Source organism: Mangifera indica, unplaced genomic scaffold, assembly GCF_011075055.1.
Source record: "Mangifera indica cultivar Alphonso unplaced genomic scaffold, CATAS_Mindica_2.1 Un_0031, whole genome shotgun sequence".
Classification (NCBI taxonomy): domain Eukaryota; kingdom Viridiplantae; phylum Streptophyta; class Magnoliopsida; order Sapindales; family Anacardiaceae; genus Mangifera; species Mangifera indica.
Window position 1 is genome coordinate 181,386 of NW_025401123.1, and position 24,497 is coordinate 205,882.

A 24,497-nucleotide genomic window follows, 5' to 3' on the forward strand; every position below is an offset into this window, starting at 1 on the left:
GGTTGAGATGTCTGCCAAGCTAAGATCGCCTATTGGCAAATACAACTCTTTTCAATAATAGATTTTGTTGGTTTTCTAAAATACTTGTGTACCAAAGGGATATTAACTGTATAGTGCATTTTCACCCTATTTTATTTTTATTTTTGTTTTGCTTGAGAATAAAAGAAACAAAGGTTTAAGTTTGAAGGAATTTGTTGCATTTAGATTTTAAGTCCATTTTTGTGTCTTAGGTTGACATTTTGTTTCATTTTAAGTAAAATAATTAGGACATAAGAGTAAATTTTTATTAATTCTCATAATCCAGTCGATTTTTATTTTTTGTAGAAAAAGCGTGAATATTTAAGAAAAGAACATTGAAATAAAAAAGATTTTGTTGGTTTTCTGAAATACTTGTGTACCAAAGGGATATTAAATGTATAGTGCATTTTCACCCTATTTTATTTTTATTTTTGTTTTGCTTGAGAATAAAAGAAACAAAGGTTTAAGTTTGAAGGAATTTGTTGCATTTAGATTTTAAGTCCATTTTTGTGTCTTAGGTTGACATTTTGTTTCATTTTAAGTAAAATAATTAGGACATAAGAGTAAATTTTTATTAATTCTCATAATCCAGTCGATTTTTATTTTTTGTAGAAAAAGCATGAATATTCAAGAAAAGAACATTGAAATAAAAAAGAAAGCGTGACACATTTCCTGATTGCATTAGGAAATCAAGGACATCAACACAAAAACAGGAAAGAAATCTAAGTGACTAGAATCAAGCATAAATTAGGAAGATATGTAGATCTAGAAAAAAGTGGATTCAACGCTAAGCAAATCTAGATAAAATCAAGGAATCATATTTCTGAAAGGAAAGACGTTATATAAAGACTTGCTAAGGAGTAAAGAAGTGAGCTTTAAACCTTTTAAGATTTATTACAACTTTTCGCGTTCAAGAGCTTTCTAGTGATTTAGTGATCACATTTTACTTTCTAAAATTTTGTAAGCCACCAAGAGATGATGAACTTGCCACACATTAGCAATCTACTTGAGGACGACAATCAACAATCCGAGTGCAAATACAAGCAACAATCACAATCTTTCTCTTTGCCTTGAATTTGCAATGTTTTTATATATTTGTTGTTATGTTTCGATTTAGACATGAGTGGCTAAGTTTTGCTATTCTAGGAACTAAGAGGGATCCCTTAGTCCCTATGAACTTGTAGTATTTTATATTTTATATTTTAATAATATCATTGATGTTTGATTTAATGAATGGATCTATAGTGTCTTGTGTTGAGTATAGGGTCTAACTTTACACATATTAGTAGGCTCACATAGATATCGAAAGATAGGTACGGAGTTAGTGCATACATTCGTTAAACCTAAAACTTTGATACTAGAAATAGATCAAATCTTGGTGGAGTCATTTGAATCATAGATCATAAAAGGGACGTGTTATCTGAGTATCACAAAAGTAAGTGTTTGTTTAATATGTACACATTTAGTCGACATTGCAAGGGGAATTAGGATAAATTAGGATATCCAACCATTAACATATCACGATTACCGAAGGAACTTAACGTCATCTACAAGTTTGTGTGCAATTGTTAATGAAATGTTACTTCCTAGAAGCTTTTATTATACCAATTCTATAACTATAATACCATTGCAATTGTTAGTTGCATTAGTGGTAGTAATACTAATAGGATAGTTAGAGTCGTATTTCAATATTTTAACAATAATAAAACTCGATCTTCTTGGCTAATATAGATCTAGAAATGAATTAGTAGTTCGTTTCCTAATCCTTGTGGGATCGATATTTATTATATTACTTGACGACTTGTGCATTTAAAAGTGAGACATAACAAATATCTTCAGGAGTTGTTGTATATGTTAAAGATTGTGGAGTAAGATGTGAAGAAGGCTATTATTAATGTACTTGTGGTTGATGTTAAAACATCTAAAACCAAGGACAAGGGAAGGGCTAAGGCCAAGTCTAAGTCTAAGTCCAAGGCCCAAATGTTGTCTGCTACTACCACATAACCCACTAGTGGTATGAGAAAAGGAAAGGTTATCTGTTTCTTTTGTGGCAAGTCTAGTCACTAGAGAAGACATTGTAAGGTCTTCTTAAAAGCAAGAAAAAGAAAGTTGTTTCAACTTTAGGTATGTTTGTCATTGAGATAAATTATTCTCCCTGTTCTTCCTAGGTTGCAGACACAAGATATCGTTCTCATATTTGTTTTGATATACAAGAACTATGATAGAGTAGATTGCCCGTCAAAGGGAAAGTTGACTTACGTGTTGGAAATAGAGCATGTATTACAACATTAACCATAAGATCTTATTATCTTAGGTTGTCTATTCAGCTAGTTTTAAAATTGAACAATTGTTATTATGTTTCTTCTGTTTCTATAAACTTAATTTTTGTGTCTATATTAAGCAAAGTGGGAATATTCGTTTTTTATTGTTTGTGGTATTATAACCATTAATTTGAATAATATTCTCTATGAAATAGTTGAATTGTGTAATGGTTTATAAGTTTTAAAACTTGATAATAAGGTAGTCAATATGCAAAAATAAAATATTTAAAAAAAAACTAAATACCTCATATTTGTGGCATTGCAGACTAGGTCATATAGAATCAAAACATATATCAAAACTTCTCAAAGAAAGAGTTTTACAATTATTTAACTTTCAGTCATATGATAAATGTCAATCATGTCTATTAGGTAAGATGGCCAAAACACTCTTCACTCGACATAGTGAAATGGTATTTGAATTATTAAGGATCATACACAGTGATATGTATAGGCCCATGAGAGTGCATGACAAATATGGGGAATCTTATTTTGTTATATTTACTATTGACTTCAGTAGATATAGCTATGTGTTTTTTTATGAAACACAAGTTTGAATGCTTTGAAAAATTCAAAGAACTCAAGAACGAAATAAAAAAGTAACTTCGGAAACATATAAAAATCCTCTGAAATAATAGAAGAGGTGAATACCTAAGTACTAAATTTAAAGAATACCTAAATAAGAATAAGATAGAATATCAACTCACCCCTTTTAGTACACATCAACATAATGATGTATCTGAATGGAGGAATAGGTTCTTGATAAAAAAGAAATTTACATGGTGTATCTAAATAGAAGAATACCTATAAAACACAATTGGTTGCTAAAAGTTTCACCAAAAAAATGGCATTGACTATGATGAAATCTTTTTATCTATTATAATGTTTAAGTCTATCAGGATTATACTTTTGATTTCTATATACCACAACTATAAAATCTGGTAAGTGGATGTTAAGGCTGCCTTCTTGAATGATAACCTAGTAAAGGATATGTATATGACAAAACATTCATTTGTTTGTATACCCTACCTATTCATAGAGCCTTAACAACATTAAATGATTGGTTTTAGCCTCTACTCTGTCTATGTTTCACATGGATACCAAGACACCACCTTGTAGTAGGTGGGTTAGATAACATTCTCACAATCACGTAAAGACCGAAAGAGCCTCTAAATATAGGTATTGTGTTTCTAACACACCATGTGTATCTTGTTAAACATGTTTTGTAAAAATAACTCCTAAAATGTGATCCACCATGGGGTTTTTGGGTTTTGTTTGATTTTTAAAATATATTCCACTATGTCCCCAAACTCTGACATATGAAAATTCCTAACATAAAGTTCATTGATTGGTGTCCTTAGATTGAGAGATATATCATTATCAAGACTATGGATCTGTTGATTGGCTAAAGTTTCTTGGGACATAAATAGTTTATTGATTGAAAGTTTAGAACTTACCAAGAAATAGAGAGTTCATTGATTGAAGGTTCATTGATTGATTTAGCCTAGATCATATGTCCGTCGAACGACGATAAATGATTAGACAACTTGGACTAGAAAAAGATTGCATAAAAAGTGGTCACTGGAGTAGGTGTGATGATTCCCTATGATTCGAGTTAAATATCGACAACCTAAGATCAAGATCATGATAACCTGGGTAGTTGAGGAAAGAGATAGATGGAGACTTGAGATTATATTATACATCATCTCTACTTACTGAGTTTTGTACTCACTCCCTTCCTTTGCATTTCACGAGTGATAGGATTAGAGGTGCTACAGCAACAAGATGACGACTTAGTGATGGAGCAGCATGCGAGAGACTTATAGGCATAAATAAACTGATTGATAAACTTTGATACTATTATAATTATAGATTTTATTTTATTTTCTAGTACATAGACAATTTGTTGAGTGGAGATTTATTATTATGCTTAGGGATTGTTTTGTAAAACTTAGTTTTATTTTTTTATAATAAAGACTTTGATGAATTATACGAGTATGAGATTTTTGCATGCTAATATAAGGTTCATGGATTAATTTTGATTATCCTATTCATATATAGTAGATTTTAGTAACACTTTATTCTAAATGATAAGATATTTAGGGTGGGTTTTACACACCCAAGAACCAAAAATGGAGAATAGCCAAAAAGATGACACACCAAAGCAAATGAGACCACCTAGATGAGTCCTAAAACCTAGAAGCACGAGATGCACTAACAGGAACTAGAGACACCAAGAAGAAGATGACACAAATAATAAACTTTTAAGTTTTTTTTTTTTTTAAAGAGTTACAAACTACAAGTTTTAATCTAATAATTTTCTCTTATTTGAAGAAAATTTTAGTGGTAATATATTTTTGCTTTCAATCTAAAACATTCTTAAGTACTTAAATTTGCTTTCAATCTAAAACATTCTAAGTACTTAAATTTCTTTCTTTTAATGAATATGTCTTTCAAAATTATATTATAAAATGTTTTAAAGAGAACTTGAATTCTTTGAAATTTGGTTAGAATGACTTACTGTTAAATACATTTGCTTTTGAAGTGCGGATCAATAGAAGCACAAAGAAAGTAAAAACCAAATTTTGAGTTGAGGTTTATAATTAGATGGGAAAATAAAAATGTAGATTAAAAAATCTATATTCTATAGAGTATCTTTTATAGAGGATAAAATTGTAATTAATTAAAAAATAAATAATGAGGTGTGAATAGTCGATAACATCACTTTCGAAATTTTCTGTGAAATTAATATTAATATATGAATGATTTTTTATAAGTATTATATTGATTTTTTAAAGTGATTATTTAAGAGGAGGAATGTGGTTGTGATAATTTTTTAATTATTAAATAATTTATCTTTTATTATTAATATTAATTTTTTTATTATCGAATTGATGTAATAAGTAATATAAAAATAATCTAATCAATACAAACATCTTAGTTATTAAAAATGATTAAAGTATTCTTAATTTTATAAAAATTTTACTTATTAATTTATTTATGATAAAAACACTTTTTTATTCAATTAAAATAACAAATAACCGTAAAGCCCCATTACGGTATTTTGTCGTTATCTAAAAAATTATTAAGATAACAATACTCTTATTATAAATTTAGATTACCCTTATATCACCCATCAGCATTTATCAACACTATCAGAACACTTTCACTATTGACAAAAATTGCACTATAATGTCTCTCCCAATTGAAAACCCTCTAATTGTCATAAAGAGACCTTAATAGATTCACGTCTAAGAAGTTTTTGTAATAAAACATAAAATTCTGACAAGTCAAATCAGAATTAAAGATTTCAAAAACACATCACATAAAAAACTTTGATTAACTTGTTCTCAATTTGTGTCCATACACAAATTTAGACTTCATTTATAGAGGAAAAATCTCATTATAACTTAGTCATATATGTATGAGTTTTAAATACGAATACCTAGTCAAAATATGGATACTTAGTCATATATGTATGAGTTACAAATAAATATTTTGAAATAGTAGTATCAACATGAATGTAAGCTTTTAACTATACCAAAATCTCTAGTTCTCGCATGACTTCACCTAACCTCAACTTGCAACCCATCGCTTTATATGTTACCTACAAAAACATGAAAATAAAAAGGTGAGTGATGTTCAATCAATAGGGTATTGATCACTTTAGCCCACATGAAATGTTCTAGACCTACATTCAAACTTAGTGGATACATAACCTAATATCACAAAACATACATCATGTATTTAGTTACTTCAGAACATGACACAAACAATTGCTAATCTCAATGCATTCATAACTCATGCATCTTAATGACATTAATTTTGAAAACTTTTGCTATGAAAATCTTTTATCTCTACTGATCACACTAAGCTAAGGCTTGGATTCAAAAACCTAGCCAATAGCTAAATATTCTATTGCAATCCTATTTTCATGCACACAAACCATGTAACTCTCTTTAACTCTTGCTAAATAAACTTTAAAACATGTCTAAATCTTGCAAACATTTATCAATAATGTCATACTTTACTCAACTGGCATAACTATCATTAGCATATCTTAATTACTCATTAGTCATACATCAAGTTCAAAAACATGCTTACAAACTTTTATTCTTATGCGTGGACATTAATTAAAAGCATTCAAGACTAACAGGACCTATTCCGACCCGCTAATCCCATAACTTATGAAAATACCGTTTTAGGCTTAGAAGGGCAAAATGCATCATGTATTTCTGTTTGAAAAACTTTTCTACACCATATCCTAGCACGTAATATAATATCATCTATAGGCCTTCGGCCTTATATGAGTACATGTCAAAATATATTCTAATTAAAGCCAAGAAATCATAAAATAAACTTGTAATTAAGCCTCCAACCTTATCATATACATAACAAAAATTTACATCTTCACTTATTTCAAAAAAATCATGAGAATAGTTAATTAGGCCTCTGGCCTTTCAACATTTCATAAGTTTCTCAAAAAAACAACCAAAAATCTATATGGATGTGTGCAATGAGGACACCTACTAAGGATGCTACACCGTGGCACAACCTAACGAAACACTATCCAACACAATCTAGAGGATGTCCTGGAGAGAAATATTTATAAGGGTAAGCTAAAGGCTCAGTGAGTAGGAAATTTAAATCTTTGAGAATATTAATGCATGTCAAACAAATAATATTATGCCATAATATCAACCACACACACAATTTTTAAGTTTTTAGGGGGAGATTAACAATCCAACTATGACATACCATACATTAATCCAACACCATGCTAATTATGCTTAAGACCACATGCTTCTCATGTACATTAACTTGAAATGTTCATCACACAATAACATCACACAAGTTGCTTGTCACAAGAATGAAATTAACAATACTACCTTTATCTCATAAGAACATATCAATCATTTATGAATTTCCACTTCCAACTCAATAGCAATACTATCTTTATCTTATAGGTTTCCTTACATATCAAAATTCTAAAATAATTATTCATAGATATCACACAATTACAATATAAAGATATACATCAAAATATCATATAAAAGGAAATCTGTCATGCCCAAGGGGTGTCCTCAGCTAGGAAGAGCAAGAGGAAAACAACTATCATACCCGGTATAATCTCTCACGGGCAGAACACTCAAATCTGTCATATTTGACATGAAATAAAGCACAAGTAGAGCACTAAATTATGTCGTACCTGTGTAAATATCACACAGGTAAAGCACTTAAATTTGTCATACCTGACATAAATATTGCACAGGCAAAGCACTTATTGTGTAATAGGTAATAACCAATTTCATCACTATATATATAATAAAATGACTTGATATTATGAACTTTTAGGACAATAATTATCGACAAGCTCCACAACCACCATAAGCAAATGTCAATCACACATAAGGCTCAACTAAACACTTCCAACTCAACCCCAACACAAAACATCAATTTAATCAATTTTCATAATTTCACTTGGTCACCAATTGAATTTTAAAGTCATTATAGTCATCAGTTACACACACAACATAACTTAATTAAACATTCTGAATCCACATAATAATATAACTTTTACTCTATAGCCACCTATAACCTAAATCCATAACATGCATAAAGGAAACCTTTTTTTTTTTTTTTGAGAGATTTCCACCAATCCATTCTACCATTTTCAAAGATTCATAATAAATATCATAAAATTTCACAAGACTATAAATGTAATTTATACAAAAAAACTATAAAGAAAAAAGTTTATTCCCACTCATTGATTTGAGTTGTCTCTAAGCCGGTGTTAAAATCTCTTGCTATTTTTCCTTCTTTTTCACCTAATCAAACCAATTTGAAACAACATAGTTAGAATTTTAGAAATCCCTAAATTGAACAATAATATTAAACCCTTAAACTTTTGAACAAAATGAAATACCTTATTCCCTTTTCCTGTAAATTCCTTTCCTCTTCCTTCCCTTTTCTCTCTCTTTCTTTCTTTTCTTCTTTTTTCTTTTCTTTTCTTTCTTCCCTTCTCCCCCTTTCTTTCTCTCTTTTCTCTCTGCTTTTCTTCTTGTTGAAGAAGACAAGTCTAATGACTTTATTATTAAATCAAAGGAAAAATTTCCACTTAACCCCCATACTTGCATAAATTTTTTATAGCCCCCTTAAGTTTCACCTATAACCAATATTTGGGTATTTCAAAGACATTCATTGGAAATGGTTTAACATGCTTCGAGAAGTTTTTTGAAAGAAAAAAGGGCAATGCCTCCACATCGATTTTTTTATGTCATGATATTGACATTCATCCTATGATGCTTACATTTTGTTATTGCTCATGATAAAAACATATGTTGTGTGTTGGTTTCACTAATATATACATAACATTGGCTTATAGAATTCAAACTGACCTGATCCTAGTGGTATTATAAAGCTAAGAAATAGGGCTACAACTTTCATGCTTTGGTCAAGACCTAATCCGTCATAAGAGTAGGTGAAGAAGTTGTTAAAAACTACAGATATATCACATAATTAGCGAAAATATATCACATATAAATATCACTTTTGGGGGGTTTTCCCCTACCCTTTTGAAGAATTTAACCTCCATCCCTTCACAATTACCTTGCTCAATTTCCAGTAACCCTAAAACAACCAAATTAGGGTTTTAGAATTTTCACAAAAATATGAACTAAAACAACATAAAATCCACACCATGAATCTCCATTGAATATCTCACACACTTTACCCTTTATTCTTAGTGAGATTTCAACAATTAGCCTTGGAGATAGGAGAGAGTTGACATGAGAGAGAGGAGTTGGAAAGAAAATACAAAAAAAAAATTGATATATGACTTATGGTATAAACCTAATGTAGGACCAATATTGATAGGGTTGTGATATCCTTCACAAGAATGTTTAGAGTTGATATCGTTGAACGGACGGAATGGATAATAAAAATTCTATGCAATACACAATTTTTAAGAAAACTTAAATAAAAATTTTATTAATCACTTGAATTGATTCTTTGAATGACAAGACTTATACAAAATTTTATTAATCACTTGAATTGATTCTTTGAATTACAAGACTTATACCTTTATATAGACTTATTTTTCATAATTAGACTAGAAAAACTAAAATCATAAAGAAAACTATTTTAATTGAATTTTTCTAAATAATAACTTACTAAAACTTTTTATTTTCTAAATTAAAATAGAATACTTATCAAAAATAAAATAAGATTATTAACTTATTAGGAAAGCTAATATTAATAAAATATTATATTTACTAAATCAGACTAGAAAACCTTATTTCATATGCATAGGATTTCCTTCATGGCTCCATGTCACATCGCTAAACAAGTTGTTATATCATGTGTTACATCATGTTTCTTCATTTGGATAATTTCTTTAGTGTTTTTAATATTTTCTACCCCACCATTATCTTTCCATGGTTCATCATTAAAACCTAATTTTATATATTAACCAATATTTCACTATAGCCTAAACATTCTCCAAAATTATACTATTGTCTCTTTTATTTTCTAACAATTTTATCTCACTCATTCCACTTCTTGAAATTTCATTAGCCCTGAGAGACATCCAAATAAACTAAAATAAATAAAAAAACCTTATTGCCCTTAATACATAATCGAGCTAACATGACATATGATATATAAGATAATTTTCTAAATAATATATTTTTGATTATAATCTTTGAGAAATAAAAGATTAATTGGACTAAAAACATCCTTTTAATGACCCGTTTAGGCAGCTTTATTATAATAATTATTTTAAAAATAAGTTGGCTTTTTTTTTTTCTTTTGTGAAAAACCTTAAACAGGGCTGCAGTTCGTGCTAGCTTGTGAGTTTTTACGGTTACTTTCACTCACAGTCACGGACTGTCTTTCCTGCATCACATATTGTTTAAATTTGGTATGGTTGACATGTTGCTAGGAAATTCAGATTTCTATTCTCATCAATTGCTCAATGTTACCCCCATGCACCCAAAGCTGTCCACTTCCCCACAAAATTCAATAGCTAACATAGTCAAAAAGTGCGTCACTCTGCTCCAATTCTGCGCTTCCTGCAAATTCAAGTTGAAGCAAGTCCATGCTTTCGCCATCAAGCATGGCGTCCCGCTTTCCAACCCAGACTTGGGTAAACATCTAATTTATGGTATCGTTACACTCTCAGCTCCAATGTCTTATGCTCACAAAATCTTTTCTTTCATTCAAGACCCAAATATTTTTACCTGGAATACAATGATCAGAGGCTATGCCGAGAGTGAAAATCCCAGCCCGGCTTATGAACTCTATAACAAAATGCAATATTCTTGCATTAAACCTGACACGCATACATACCCTTTTCTTTTGAAAGCGATTGCTAAACTGTCAGATGTTAGATTAGGTGAAATGATACATTCGGTTTCAGTAAGAAATGGGTTTGAGTCATTGTTATTTGTCCAAAACGGTTTGGTGCATATGTATGCTAGTTTTGGTCATGTTGAAGATGCATATAAAGTGTTTGAGTTAATGTGTGACAAGGATCTTGTGGCTTGGAATTCTGTGATTAATGGGTTTGCTTCTAATGGGAGACCCAATGAGGCGCTTACCCTCTTTAGGGAAATGTTTTATGAGGGTATTTCGCCTGACGGGTTCACTATGGTTAGTCTGTTCTCAGCGTGTTCTGAGCTTGGTGCCTTAGCTTTGGGTCGGAGGGCTCATGCTTATACGACCAAGATTGGGTTGACTGAGAATATGAAAGTTAATAATGCTATTTTGGATTTTTATGCCAAGTGTGGGAGCATTAAAGAGGCAAAGAAAGTGTTTGCTGAGATGAAAGAGAGGAATGTAGTTTCTTGGAGTTCTTTGATAGTGGGGTTGGCTGTAAATGGGTTTGGTAAGGAAGCACTTGAATGTTTTAAGGAGATGGAAACAGAAGGATCCATGCCTGGTGAAGCAACTTTTGTTGGTGTTTTGTACGCTTGTAGTCATTGCGGGATGGTGGATGAGGGGTACAATTATTTTAAAAGGATGATAAATGAGTATGAAATTATGCCCAAGATAGAACACTACGGTTGCATGGTTGATTTATTGGGTAGGGCGGGCTTGGTGAAAGAAGCATATGAATTTATACAAAGCATGCCAATGCTACCAAACCCTGTTATTTGGAGAACACTATTGGGAGCTTGCACAACACATGGCCATTCAGCTTTAGCAGAGATTGCAAGAAGAAAACTCTTGCAATTGGAGCCTAAACACAGTGGAGATTTTGTGCTCCTCTCAAACTTGTATGCATCAGAGCGACGCTGGTTAGATGTGCAGAGAGTTAGGGGGACAATGGTCCGTGAAAGAGTAAAGAAGACTCCGGGACATAGCCTTGTTGAGTTGGGAAATCATGTCCATGAATTTTATATGGGTGACAGGTCTCATCCTCAAAATAAGGAAATATATGCAATGCTGGTAGAGGTCACAAACAAGTTGAAGCAAGAAGGCTATGTGCCGGTTACTGAAAATGTGTTTATGGATATAGAAGAAGAAGAAAAGGAGAATGCTTTGTCTTATCATAGTGAGAAGATGGCTATTGCCTTTATGCTTATTAACACACCACCAATGACCCCAATTAGGGTCATAAAAAATCTAAGAGTTTGTGCAGATTGCCATTCAGCAATTAAACTCATATCAAAAGTTTTTTATAGAGAGATCGTTGTGAGGGATTGTAGCAGGTTTCATCATTTTAAAGATGGGGACTGTTCCTGTATGGATTACTGGTAAATTGTGGAAGAGTTGGCAATTGACATTGATTGGTTCTTTCAATTTATAGAATATTTGTTTACCTGAAAAAGATGAGATTATACGGTTGAAGCTTTGATCATGTTGTAAAGTTTGTCCATTCCTTGCCGTAACCTTTTACCTTGTTCTTTTGAAATTCCTTCAAGTAGAGTTTACGAAAATAAAGATCCTTCATGTACTAATTAAAAGATGGATACTATGAAAACAGAGAATTATGCTAAATTATGAAATCCGATAAAAAATCGGTCAATGTTGTCCATTTCACCTAAGATGGCTTCAATCTCATCACCAAGTCAACAATCAAATCTATGAAATTTAAACATGACAGCAAAGAAACCTTCAAACCATAAATAAGTGCAGTAACACATAATATCATCACAAAATATGTATAATATCGTCAAGAAACAAATACAACTAACACTTTTTCCCATTTTGCAAATTGAAAAAGTATTTCAAATCTTCAAAACTACGACAAAGAATGATGACAAAAAAGTATAATAATGAAGGAGAATGATAGACCTAGCAAACGGACGAGTTACCATGTAACTCGTAAGTAACCCGTTTAAATATAAGTATGAATTTTAAATTTTTAGACCCGTACTTGCTTTAAACCCATACCCGTAAATAATAAATTTTCGTGGATTGGTCGAGTATGCTCGCAAATACCCGCAAGTCAACTTTTTTTTTCTATTCATTTTCTTTTTCCACTTTAACATCAAACTTATAACACACTCAATACAAATTTTACATATTTTCTCTTTTTTTGATATGAAATAAACTAAAATTTACCCTAAAATTAAAAAATTTGTTGTGTTGAAAATAAATTAAAAAAATATAAGCAATAAACATTTTATTATAAACATCCATTCCATGTTTACTACTAAAATTCTTTAAATTTATAAAAAAAATATATTTTTATAATTTGAGGTAAATTTTCGTTCCTCCATACATTTAAAATTAAAAAAAGAATACATTATAATAATAAAAATAAAAGAGAAATAGTGAAAAAATTAAATTAACAAGTAACCCGTAGGTCAACCCGTATCCATGGTCCAGGTATAAGTTTAGAAATTATCATCCGTATAATTTAATTTATTTTCGATTCATATCTATTTTACCTGTATTTGTATCAACCCAGTCTGGCCCGCCCATTTGCCAAGTCTAGAGAATGACATCCAAGGAGAACAATTATGAAAGAGAATAATGGAAAAACATAAGAAAGACTTCTTTGTTGGATGTGGTTGTTTTTACCCGAAAATGCATAAAAAAGATTAAGATAAACTTTTGAAAATAATAAAAGAGAGATTAAGATAGATTTGAATCAAATCAACTCAACTTAAATTAATATTTAATTTAGTTGGAGCTAGAATTTAATTCATTAATTCAGCTTAAATCCCCTTTCAATGATGTTGTTTACCTTATTGACCATATTATTTATATAATTGATAATATTATTCATTCGTTGAAGATATTATTTATTTAATTATATGACTTTTGATTAATTTAAATGAGTTTGGGTTTAAACTGGCCATTTAAGATTCAAGCCAAAGTCAACTCTGCCTATATTTGGGCTTGAATTGGATCGGATCCAGTCCTAATTAGAGAGGATATCTTTGCATATTTTGAAACCCTTGGAGGTCTAAAAATTTCCCAAAATTAGAGGGTAAAAAAAGTTTGCCCTTGCCATGACCTCTCAATACTTGCCGGCTATCTCTGGTAACTTCTACGATGAGAAACTCTTCGCATTAAATCAAATCCCGTTAGATTTAACCAAAAAAAAACACGTGTCGCGGCGGCACCTCTTTGCAGAGGGAGAGCCACACCCACAGCAGAGAGTAGTGAGCTACAAGCTGAAGCCAGAGAAAAGAAAAGAACACTTGAAATTCCAGAGGGTGCCTAGAAATTAAAAGCTATAGCACCAAGAAACACTCTTTCGACTCTACCGAAATGAGCATATGGAACTACGTCCTCACGGCTCACAAGCCCACTAATGTTACTCACTCTTGTGTCGGCAATTTTACCAGCCCTCAGGAGCTCAATCTCATTATCGCGTACGTTTCTTCTTCTTCTTTTCTTGCTCTATAATTGATATTTTACTTCTTTTCTTTTCGGATTTTCACTTTCTAATTTCCTTTCCGTCTGCTAGGGCTTCATATCAACTTTTTAATTGTTTATTTCTTGTTAATTGAAGTTGTGTTGGTGTGATTGTGAGGAATTGCCTTCTTTTTCGTGTATTAATTGCTTTATTGTGTTGGTCATTAGAAAACTATTTCGATATGTCTGATCTTTAGCACAAGCTCTTTAAGCCTATTTAACGTTGAATCAGCCTTTTTTGTGCCATTGAAGTGTATTAATAATAAATCATGTTTCTATCTGCTTTCAGGAAATGCACTCGTATTGAAGTACATTTGCTTACTCCCCAGGGACTGCAGGTAGATTCTTAATTTTTTTTCTTGTGTTTCATTCTATGCATATCTGAATCTAGCATGGACAGGTCTCTATCTTCTTTCTTTCTTTCATGTACAACAAGAAAAAATGGAGTTCACAATTCTAAGATGTATGTTCTGGTTAGAACTGGTATGGAGAACGTTGGAAATAAGTAATAATGTTCTTGTGCAGCCTATGTTGGATGTACCCATATATGGAAGAATTGCAACTCTTGAACTTTTCCGCCCTCATGTGAGTGTTGTATGTTTATTTGTTTGTTTGTTTGTTGTTTCTATGTTACACATAGTTGCGTTGTGGTGTAAATTTTTTAATGGTTTTTTTTATGGTTTTTGTTCATATTAGGGTGAAGCACAGGATTTTCTATTTATTGCAACCGAAAGATACAAATTCTGTGTTCTCCAATGGGATGCTGAGTCATCTGAACTTATTACAAGGTTCAAGATCTACACAAATAAAGACAATTAGTTCTCATGAATCTAGTATAGTAGGATATATAAATTTGAACTTTACCAAATGCACTCTGTTCAAAAGAAATATTAGGTATAGAGTTTGTGTATAATAACCTAGATGGATCTCTGAAATTTTGTTATATGTTTAATCATTAACTTGTAACATTCTTGCGCTAATAGACTTATACTTTCATGTAGAGCAATGGGGGATGTCTCTGATCGTATAGGCCGTCCTACAGATAATGGTCAGGTAATAAATCTCTTCATGAATACTTGTGGCGGTTTCAATTATATTTTTTGCTGCAATTTCTTTTCACACATTTGTTGTTATATTTAGCTTGCTAAGTTAAATTAAAAGTTTCAACAAAGGTTATCCCACTTAATCTTGTATCTTCTATTCTTTCTTTTCCCTTGTTTTCAGATTGGCATAATTGATCCTGATTGTAGATTAATTGGACTCCATTTGTATGATGGGTTGTTTAAGGTATGTAGTTTGTTGTGCATTCCTCTTCTTTTTTGGTGTGTATCTGAGTGAAAGTGTGCATGTTTGTGTGTTAATTTTCACTTTTAATGTTCAAAAAATTTTGTGCATTTGCTAGTAATCTATATTGTAAAGACTGATTTTCATGATGTGTTGTTTTGTCAGGTTATTCCTTTTGATAGTAAAGGACAGCTGAAGGAAGCCTTTAATATTAGGTATTCTTTGAGTACTTAGAAACTTCAGCTATGATATAATATTCTGTTTTGTTGAATGTAATTTTTGGCACTTAAAATGCGTGTCCCTTGAGTACTTGGGACTTTAGAAAGTTGAGAAAATTCAACTATACAGAACTCTAGATAGAGGTCCAATGTTCTTGTATCAATTATGTGTGGTTTGGACTGTGATTAAAAAAAAAAAGTCAGTAATGGAATTTGTTGCCCCTATTCATGTTTCAATGTTTGACCTAGAGCCAAACCAAGCCTTTTGTTGCATTCTCAAATTCAATTCCCTTTTAACCTTTAAAATACTGATTTAAGTAATTTTTCTTTAGTTTATTGAAGTGGTTAATTATTAATGAATTTGTAACTGTTATGTGATAGAGATCCATCCAGGGCATCACTTTGAACTTATTACATAAATGAATATTAGAAGAATTCTCTTCTTCATATATCCTGATGGGGTTGTTGGTTGTTTGTGATTTGGAATTTCCAGTGCTATCTTATTGTTAATTTTTTGTTTTACTACATTGTTGTGGTTGTGATAGCTTGTCTACATTATTTGATTTTTTTTTTTTCAATTTTGTTTCTCATACATATTCATCAACTGTGTCTCACTATGCATACATACATCATGATGTTCACATGTTGTAGACAAAACATACAGTTTAGATGGGGAAATATCAGCTTGTTCTCTAAGATTGCGGTTTTAAAGTGCTAGTGCACCTCTAAATAAATTTGGATGCCCAGTTGGATCGGATCCAAGCCTAACAAACTTTCTATTGTTACGGAGGTGTATTGATATCCTCACAGTTAACCCTTGAGAACTTGTACTGAACTTGCATGTAACATTTGAATAAACAGGTCATTGAGTATAACCTAAAAATTGCTGACATTGGAAATCCATATTTTGATATATATCCATTTTATTCCTCCCTGTGAGGGTGTTTTTCTATTTCTGTGAAACAGATAAAATGTTTTACTTCTAAGACCAAGCATAACATTGTTGATGGTATCTTCTTTTCAGGCTTGAGGAGCTTCAGGTTTTGGATATCAAGTTTCTTTATGGGTGTTCAAAACCAACAATTGTAGTTCTCTACCAGGTCCCTAATTTTCTTCATTCATCTTTACTTTTGTAAAGGAAATGTGGTTTTAATTCTCTTAAATCTATAGCTCTGATTAATAGTTCTACTTTTATTGATATTGTTTTTGTGGTGCATTTACGACTAGACCATCAAAGTTTAAAAGGGGTGGCCAAGATTCCAGTACAAGATGATTTTATTGACGAGGCAAAATCACAGAAAAAACTAGATGTGGCTTAAGTGAAGAGTTGAATGTCTGGCTACCCTCAAGCTTGTGTGAACTATTGCTTTTGCATATAAGAAGTGATACAATTTTTTTTTTCACTAAAACTTACAGTTGCCTTAGATTCATTTCCACACCATTCTGGAGTGTCAGAGAAGTGCCTTCTCTTGGCTTACTATCATTTTCAAGTTTCCCTACTAGGTTGATTGTGAGATATGTCTGTCTTATGTAAATGTTTAGTCATTTTACTGGATTGTTTAAGGATATTCTTTGTGTAATATAGTAGAGATATATTTGACAGAATTTTTTATATGGTCTTATTATTGTGTTGTCATCATTGTAGGATAACAAAGATGCTCGTCATGTGAAGACATATGAGGTTGCTTTGAAGGATAAAGATTTTGCTGAGGGCCCTTGGTACCAGAATAATTTGGACAATGGAGCTGATTTATTGATACCAGTACCCCCACCTCTCTGTGGTGTCCTCATAATTGGAGAAGAAACAATTGTCTATTGTAGTGCTAATACTTTTAAAGCAATTCCAATCAGGCCAGTAAGTTACTTCTAGGTTTGCTACCAGTTTTGTGCAGTGCTGCTTTATCATTTCTGAAGAATTGTGCTTATACAATACATGTGTTTTGGCTTATTTCCTACATCATTTTGCTAAACTAGTCTATCACGAAGGCCTATGGAAGAGTTGATGCTGATGGTTCTAGGTATTTACTTGGTGACCATGCTGGGCTTCTCCACCTGCTGGTTATAACCCATGAGAAAGAGAAGTAAGTTGCCATGCAATCTTCTGTCACATATTTACACTCAAGCAGTATGTCTTGGATTCTTACCCCTCAAAAGAGAAAATGGCATAATTTATTAAATTTCCAACTTGAGATATGAATCAAAGCTTAGACTAGTTTTAATCTTTGTTCAGTTTGGTATGGTAGGATCTCTTATGGTTGTGTTATATACTTCTATGCTTCAGGGTTACTGGACTAAAAATTGAGCTTTTGGGGGAAACATCTATCGCATCTACTATATCATATTTGGATAATGCATTTGTGTATATTGGCTCAAGCTATGGAGATTCACAGGTTTGGTGAACTTGAATAAATTGTTGATCATTATTCATTTTTAGTTTATATGTTGAAAACTCTCTAGTTCATACGTTAAATTTCCACTGCATCTAGTAATAAAATTTGACAAAAAATAAAAATTCATAAAACCCTTGGAGTTGAAATCAAATAATCAATAGTTTCAAACATTCTCTCATGCTGTGTCTTACAGCTTTTAGCTGAATAATACACTTTGTTATAAAGACTGAGGGATATTTCAATTCTAGGATAAATACACAACATTAAATACTGACACTCTACTGGTTGTGATACAGCTTATAAAGCTAAATGTACAACCTGATGCAAAAGGTTCATATGTTGAAGTATTAGAAAGGTATGTCAACTTGGGGCCCATTGTTGACTTCTGTGTGGTTGACCTTGAGAGGCAAGGCCAAGGTCAGGTTGTAACTTGTTCTGGAGCTTACAAGGATGGTTCTCTTCGCATAGTTCGAAATGGAATTGGAATAAACGAACAGGTATTTCACATTTAAAGTATTTTCATTTATTTCTAGGATCTGCCAATTAATATTCTCAAGTCACAAAATTCACTTATTGGTTTATTTGTAGGCATCAGTGGAACTGCAAGGTATTAAAGGGATGTGGTCATTGAGATCGTCTACTGATGATCCATTTGATACCTTTCTGGTGGTCAGTTTTATCAGTGAAACACGAATTTTGGCAATGAATCTTGAGGATGAGCTGGAAGAAACTGAGATAGAGGGTTTTTGTTCTCAAGCACAGACTTTGTTTTGCCATGATGCCGTTTTCAATCAACTTGTTCAGGTATGTTTTGTTTTCAATTTTTCTCCTTATTTATTCTTCCTTTTATGATTGTTAAATGCATACAATCTTTTTCTTAAATCAACCTGCAACAAAGGGATGTTTACTTCAGTGGACATTGTGGACATTAAGAACCAATTCTGTTAGCAGCATAAACAGTATTGGAGCTGCCTCAGAGACATGCTTTTATGCATTAGTCATAATTAAATAGTCATGCATGAGAAACGGCTGTTAATCACTGAGAGTAGTTATTTTTTTGGTTAAAAATTACCACTTAAAGCTGAAATATAAATTTTGGGAGACGTATCAGCGTTAAAATGTAGAGATAAAAAATACTTTGAACTTTTTATTATAATAGCAATTGAAATTTGAAAAGTTGTGTTATAAAATATTTGAGGGCACTCATGATGGTGGTGATGGTGGCTGTTTAGCAAAACAATAGTGGATATGGTGGTTGATTTTGGTACTGGCAACTGTGATGAGTTCTGGTTTGCATAGTGATAATAGCAATGGAAATAATGATGGTGGTGTTGGTAATGGCGATGACCGTGTAGCAGTTGAGGTTGTGTGGCTAATCATCTGCTGTGATGTGGTTGTGGTTGTGGTTGTGGTATGGTTATATGGTGGTCCTGGTGATGGCTGAATTGTGAGAATTTGCATATGCAACATGAAAAAGTGGGGAAAATTAATAAAAAAGTTCAACATTTAGTAATTAGATATTGAAAGATTGAACTATATTATATAATAACAACCACTGATACATATGTAGATGCATAATTTGTCATCTGAGGAATTGAAAGTTTGTGTGCACATAAATGGCTTATTATTGAATTTTAGGTTTTAAGTGCACCATATGGTTAATTAACATTTAGAGTTGTTTTGCTGTAGGAAGTAACAAAGAGCAATTTTTATTAAGGTAATGGGCTATATAGAAAAGATGTAAGAAGTAAACCTACTCTTTTGTGATCTCATAAAATTTATAAATCTATTGTGTTGCCTAACAAAGAGAAAGGTGAAAAAATAAAATTTTACTAAATTTGAAAAAAAAAAAAAAAAAAGTAATATGACCACCACATTTTGTGTCAAGCTTAATGCTCTTTATGTTATCTATAAGCTTGGGGATGTGGTGAAAAGGCATCAACCTCCCTTTTTTTTATTTACCAGCCGGAATGAACCTCCTGGAAACTTACATATTGAGTTTAATTTTTTGTTTTGTTTGTGTGTTTGCAAGTGTTCTCTCTCTCTCTCTCTCTCTTAGCTATTGTAGAGATTACCACATTGCAGCCAAGCGTTAATGGATAACTGTAACTTGAAAAGATTTGAGATCCTCTTGTTATTGAGCATGAAAAATCACAGAAATTATCTGCCATAACTAATATTATGGTGGTTGTTTGTTTTAGTGATTTCTTGATGTTGTTATCTTTCTCTTCAATGTTATCGTATTGTTTTAGTTGTTTTTTGGTTATTATTGTTATTGTAAATTTTGATATTATGCAAGGCATTCTTTTACTAAGTCTTCTTTCATTAGCTTAATTGTCTTGTAGGTTCTGCAATTGGCTTGTGAAATTGTTTTATATAATTATGATTACACTGTTTCTAACAAATGACAAGGTTAACATTAGTGTGCACTGGCTAATCAGACTACCTGGACAGGTTACTTCTAGCTCTGTAAGACTTGTAAGTTCAACATCTAGGGAGCTGCGTAATGAATGGAAAGCTCCAGCTGGATATTCAGTTAATGTTGCAACTGCCAATGCTACTCAGGTTTGTTTCCATCCTAACTCTGTGTATAAATGTATGCCTGGTCTCACTTGTAAAGGACAAATGTGATAATGCACATCCTTATTTATTTAATTGTCTCTAAGTTCTTCTATTCACTTGTTAAGGTTATTTAACAGTTCAACTGAATAAATGAAACTTTTTATTGCAAATACAAATATAATAAAATCTAAAAAATAAATTATTATCAGAAAACAAAATAAGCAAAGCAAAAAACAAATAATAATGTGTCAATATTCTATTCAGTTGTCTTTTCTACAAAATTTTTAAACTCAGTCAATTGATTGGCATTATATATCTTCTGGCAGTTATCACATTTTTTAAAAAGATATTTTAGAAACTGACTTCTAGGTAAAAGAGAATTATAAAAATTACAATTTTTTTTTTTTTTTTCCCTTTTAAAGGGAAGGGAAAACCTTTACCACTTTCATTTATTCAATGATGTAGCTAGTCCATCTGTTAAAAGTTCTGGATGCATCAACTGCCTATTGGATAATTTCTACATTAACATCCAGTTTTGCATGTTATAGTTTCGGTAACTGACATATTTGTTGCACTGCTTGTGACAGGTTTTACTGGCAACTGGAGGTGGACATTTGGTTTATTTAGAAATTGGTGATGGAACATTGACAGAAGTAAAACATGCACAATTGGAGTATGAGATATCATGCCTTGACATTAATCCAATCAGTGAAAACCCCAACTATAGTCAGATAGCTGCAGTTGGAATGTGGACAGATATAACTGTTAGGATATTTTCACTTCCTGACCTAAATCTGATCACAAAGGAGCATTTGGGAGGAGAAATCATACCTCGATCTGTTCTTTTATGTGCCTTTGAAGGGGTATGCTAGTGCTTGAGGTTTCTAGAATTTATACCTTTCAATTTTCTCGTGATCAGACTTCCACACCATAATAGAAAATATGTTATGTCTTAAGAACTAATTTCATGCCTTGCATTAAGATGAATCTTCGTTTGAAAATCACCAAACATGTGGTCATGACTGACTTTCAGTTGGCAATGAATATGAAATCTAATTTTTAGCTTAGATGGTGAATATGAAGTAAATTGTCTGCTGCTGCATTGTCGTTTTGTTGGTATAATATTTCCGTTTTTGCTGTTTCTCATTACTGAATGTCTCTTGCAATTCCTTTTCAGATATCTTACTTGTTATGTGCACTTGGAGATGGTCATCTTTTAAATTTTTTGTTGAACATGAGTACGGGTGAGTTGGCAGATAGGAAAAAGGTGTCTCTGGGAACCCAGCCTATTACTCTCCGTACTTTCTCATCCAAGAGTACTACTCATGTATTCGCTACATCAGATAGGCCGACTGTGATTTATAGCAGTAACAAAAAGCTACTTTATAGTAATGTAAATTTGAAAGAAGTCAGTCATATGTGCCCTTTCAACTCTGCTGCTTTTCCAGACAGGTACCCTTCATCCTTCATTTACTAGCTCAGCTATGCGGAATATACATTATACAGTTTAGTATTCATAAAGTGACTTTGATTTAACTTACATGTACAAAACATTGCCACATTATTAGGGTGGTCATTATTTAGTTGTCTCATTTATGCATATTCGTGAGGATGGACTAATTGGGGCTAATTTGTAATGTTACACAAAGCTAGACATCAAGTGTTTATCTTAGTCTGTATGTGCTTGGTTGGTGTGAATTCAGGCATCTGATTTAAGAAACTTTACTTGCTACTTTAATTTTTCCATTATCTGGAAAGGAATGTATTACTAATTGTATATGATTCTAGCATATCTTGTCTTAATGAACAATTAATTGGATGTTGCTATTCAAATTGGTTTTCTTATTTATATGCCATACTTGGTAATGAATGGTTCTGTGATTTTCTGTTGAAGATATGATTGATGTGAAGTTATGTACCAAAGAATAAGCATAAAGTTCACAAGTTGGTAATTTTCGGATATTCTATTGTTTATCATAACGCAAAATATGGCAAAAAAGTTGTTGAGAGATCCCTATATTTCATATATTATGAACTAGAATAGATCTTTCAATTCAGTTTTTGTGACCTAATTTATTTATCACTATGAGCTACTTCAAAAACACTTTCTTATCGACTGTTTTCTAGATGAGTCTTACTGAAAGAGTATATCTGAAACATGACTCTAGCAGAGTGCTTTTCAATTTATCTTCTTCTAAAGACTAATTTTTACAAGGCATCATATAATGGTTTTTTCAATCAACAGTCTTGCAATTGCAAAAGAAGGCGAGCTTACTATTGGCACAATTGATGATATCCAGAAGCTTCATATCCGTTCTATACCTCTTGGGGAGCATGCACGCCGTATCTGTCATCAAGAGCAGTCCCGGACTTTTTGTATATGTAGTTTGAAGAACCAGTCTAGTGCAGAAGAATCTGAAATGCACTTCATCCGCTTATTAGATGACCAAACATTTGAGTTCATATCAACTTACGCACTTGACACATTCGAGTATGGTTGCTCCATCCTCAGCTGCTCCTTCTCTGATGATAGTAATGTCTATTACTGTGTTGGGACTGCATATGTTCTGCCAGAAGAAAATGAGCCTACCAAGGTAAACTGGATGCAAGTTATATTTGTTTTCAGTTTTAGATTGACACATTGTAGCAATGTTCCTAATTCATTTTCTTTTCTCTATGTAGGGGAGGATATTGATTTTCATAGTGGAAGACGGGAAGTTGCAGCTGATTGCAGAGAAAGAAACTAAGGGAGCAGTTTATTCATTGAATGCCTTCAATGGCAAATTGCTTGCTGCTATCAATCAAAAAATCCAGTTATACAAGTGGATGCTCAGAGATGATGGTAGTTGGGAGTTGCAATCTGAATGCGGTCATCACGGGCACATACTGGCCCTGTATGTACAAACTCGTGGAGATTTCATTGTTGTAGGTGATTTGATGAAGTCCATTTCGTTGTTAATCTACAAGGTGCCTTTATAACTCTCAGTTGCATTCTCCTTTACTTTCAATTGTTTTCTGGTTGATACTGCTCTTTTCTCTTGCTAATTTGCTAATAAATTTGATTTATATTCAGCATGAAGAAGGTGCTATTGAAGAACGTGCCCGTGACTACAATGCAAATTGGATGTCAGCTGTTGAAATTCTTGACGATGATATTTACCTTGGTGCTGAAAACAACTTTAATCTGGTGACAGTTAGGAAGAATAGTGAAGGTGCCACTGATGAGGAAAGAGGGCGGCTTGAGGTGGTTGGTGAATACCACGTTGGAGAATTTGTGAATCGATTCCGGCATGGTTCCCTTGTAATGCGGTTGCCAGATTCTGATGTGGGTCAGATTCCAACAGTGATATTTGGGACGGTGAATGGTGTAATTGGGGTTATTGCTTCGCTCCCTCAGGAGCAGTACGTTTTCTTAGAAAAATTGCAGTCAAACATAAGGAAGGTGATAAAGGGTGTTGGAGGGTTAAATCATGAGCAATGGAGATCATTTAACAATGAGAAGAAAACAGTGGATGCCAAAAATTTCCTGGATGGTGATTTGATAGAGTCGTTCCTTGACCTAAGCCGTAGTCGGATGGATGAAATATCCAAGACAATGAATGTTTCGGTAGAGGAGCTTTGTAAGAGGGTTGAGGAACTGACGAGGTTGCATTGATATATATTTGTTAATGAAATTCTTATATCCTCTACATTTTGCAATCTCTCTCTCATCTGGCTTTGTATGGAATGTAAGAGTGAACGATTTTTACATATTTCTTCTTCATCTAAACACGGATTGATTGTATTACCTATTTATCAGAGTAAAAATACACGCAAGAAGCAGTTATCATCAA

At 32.3% G+C, this 24,497-nt stretch overlaps 2 protein-coding genes and 1 long non-coding RNA gene across 5 annotated transcripts; 2 read left to right on the plus strand and 1 right to left on the minus strand.

Annotated features, from left to right (window-relative positions):
- Window positions 1–5,657: 5,657 nt before the first annotated feature.
- Window positions 5,658–8,896, minus strand: LOC123206303. Of its 2 annotated transcripts, XR_006499987.1 has the most exons (4): window positions 8,263–8,896; window positions 8,101–8,164; window positions 7,458–7,545; window positions 5,658–5,943 (listed from the first exon to the last, which is right to left on the minus strand). It is a non-coding gene; the product is annotated as an uncharacterized LOC123206303 (long non-coding RNA). The 2 variants fall into 2 exon arrangements; XR_006499986.1 differs by lacking the exon at window positions 7,458–7,545 and having other exon boundaries at window positions 8,263–8,887.
- A 742-nt stretch (window positions 8,897–9,638) lies between these two features.
- On the plus strand, window positions 9,639–12,140 carry LOC123206291 (pentatricopeptide repeat-containing protein At4g21065-like). The gene has a single exon (XM_044623455.1). The coding sequence runs from the start codon at window positions 10,260–10,262 to the stop codon at window positions 12,096–12,098; it is 1,839 nt and encodes a 612-aa protein (XP_044479390.1). The 5' UTR covers window positions 9,639–10,259; the 3' UTR covers window positions 12,099–12,140.
- A 1,704-nt stretch (window positions 12,141–13,844) lies between these two features.
- Window positions 13,845–24,451, plus strand: LOC123206300 (DNA damage-binding protein 1a-like). 2 transcript variants are annotated; one of them, XM_044623463.1, is made up of 19 exons: window positions 13,845–14,167; window positions 14,500–14,548; window positions 14,736–14,795; window positions 14,907–14,998; window positions 15,212–15,263; window positions 15,435–15,497; window positions 15,660–15,709; window positions 16,737–16,812; window positions 17,358–17,567; window positions 17,687–17,793; window positions 17,994–18,102; window positions 18,351–18,599; window positions 18,691–18,906; window positions 20,557–20,667; window positions 21,252–21,527; window positions 21,842–22,116; window positions 22,910–23,258; window positions 23,347–23,631; window positions 23,738–24,451. In XM_044623463.1, the coding sequence occupies exons 1-19, from the start codon at window positions 14,064–14,066 to the stop codon at window positions 24,317–24,319; spliced, it is 3,315 nt and encodes a 1,104-aa protein (XP_044479398.1). In that variant the 5' UTR covers window positions 13,845–14,063; the 3' UTR covers window positions 24,320–24,451. The 2 variants fall into 2 exon arrangements, with proteins under 2 accessions (XP_044479398.1, XP_044479399.1); XM_044623464.1 differs by having other exon boundaries at window positions 13,849–14,167; window positions 18,399–18,599.
- Window positions 24,452–24,497: the final 46 nt, after the last annotated feature.

Coding starts and splice junctions, on each gene's coding strand:
- LOC123206291 (XM_044623455.1), top strand. CDS start 10,260: ATGGTTGACATGTTGCTAGGAAATTCAGATTTCTATTCTCATCAATTG.
- LOC123206300 (XM_044623463.1), top strand. CDS start 14,064: ATGAGCATATGGAACTACGTCCTCACGGCTCACAAGCCCACTAATGTT. Junction 18,103..18,350: donor CAAGCTATGGAGATTCACAG/GTTTGGTGAACT, acceptor TTTCAATTCTAG/GATAAATACACAACATTAAA. Junction 21,528..21,841: donor TTTTATGTGCCTTTGAAGGG/GTATGCTAGTGC, acceptor ATTCCTTTTCAG/ATATCTTACTTGTTATGTGC.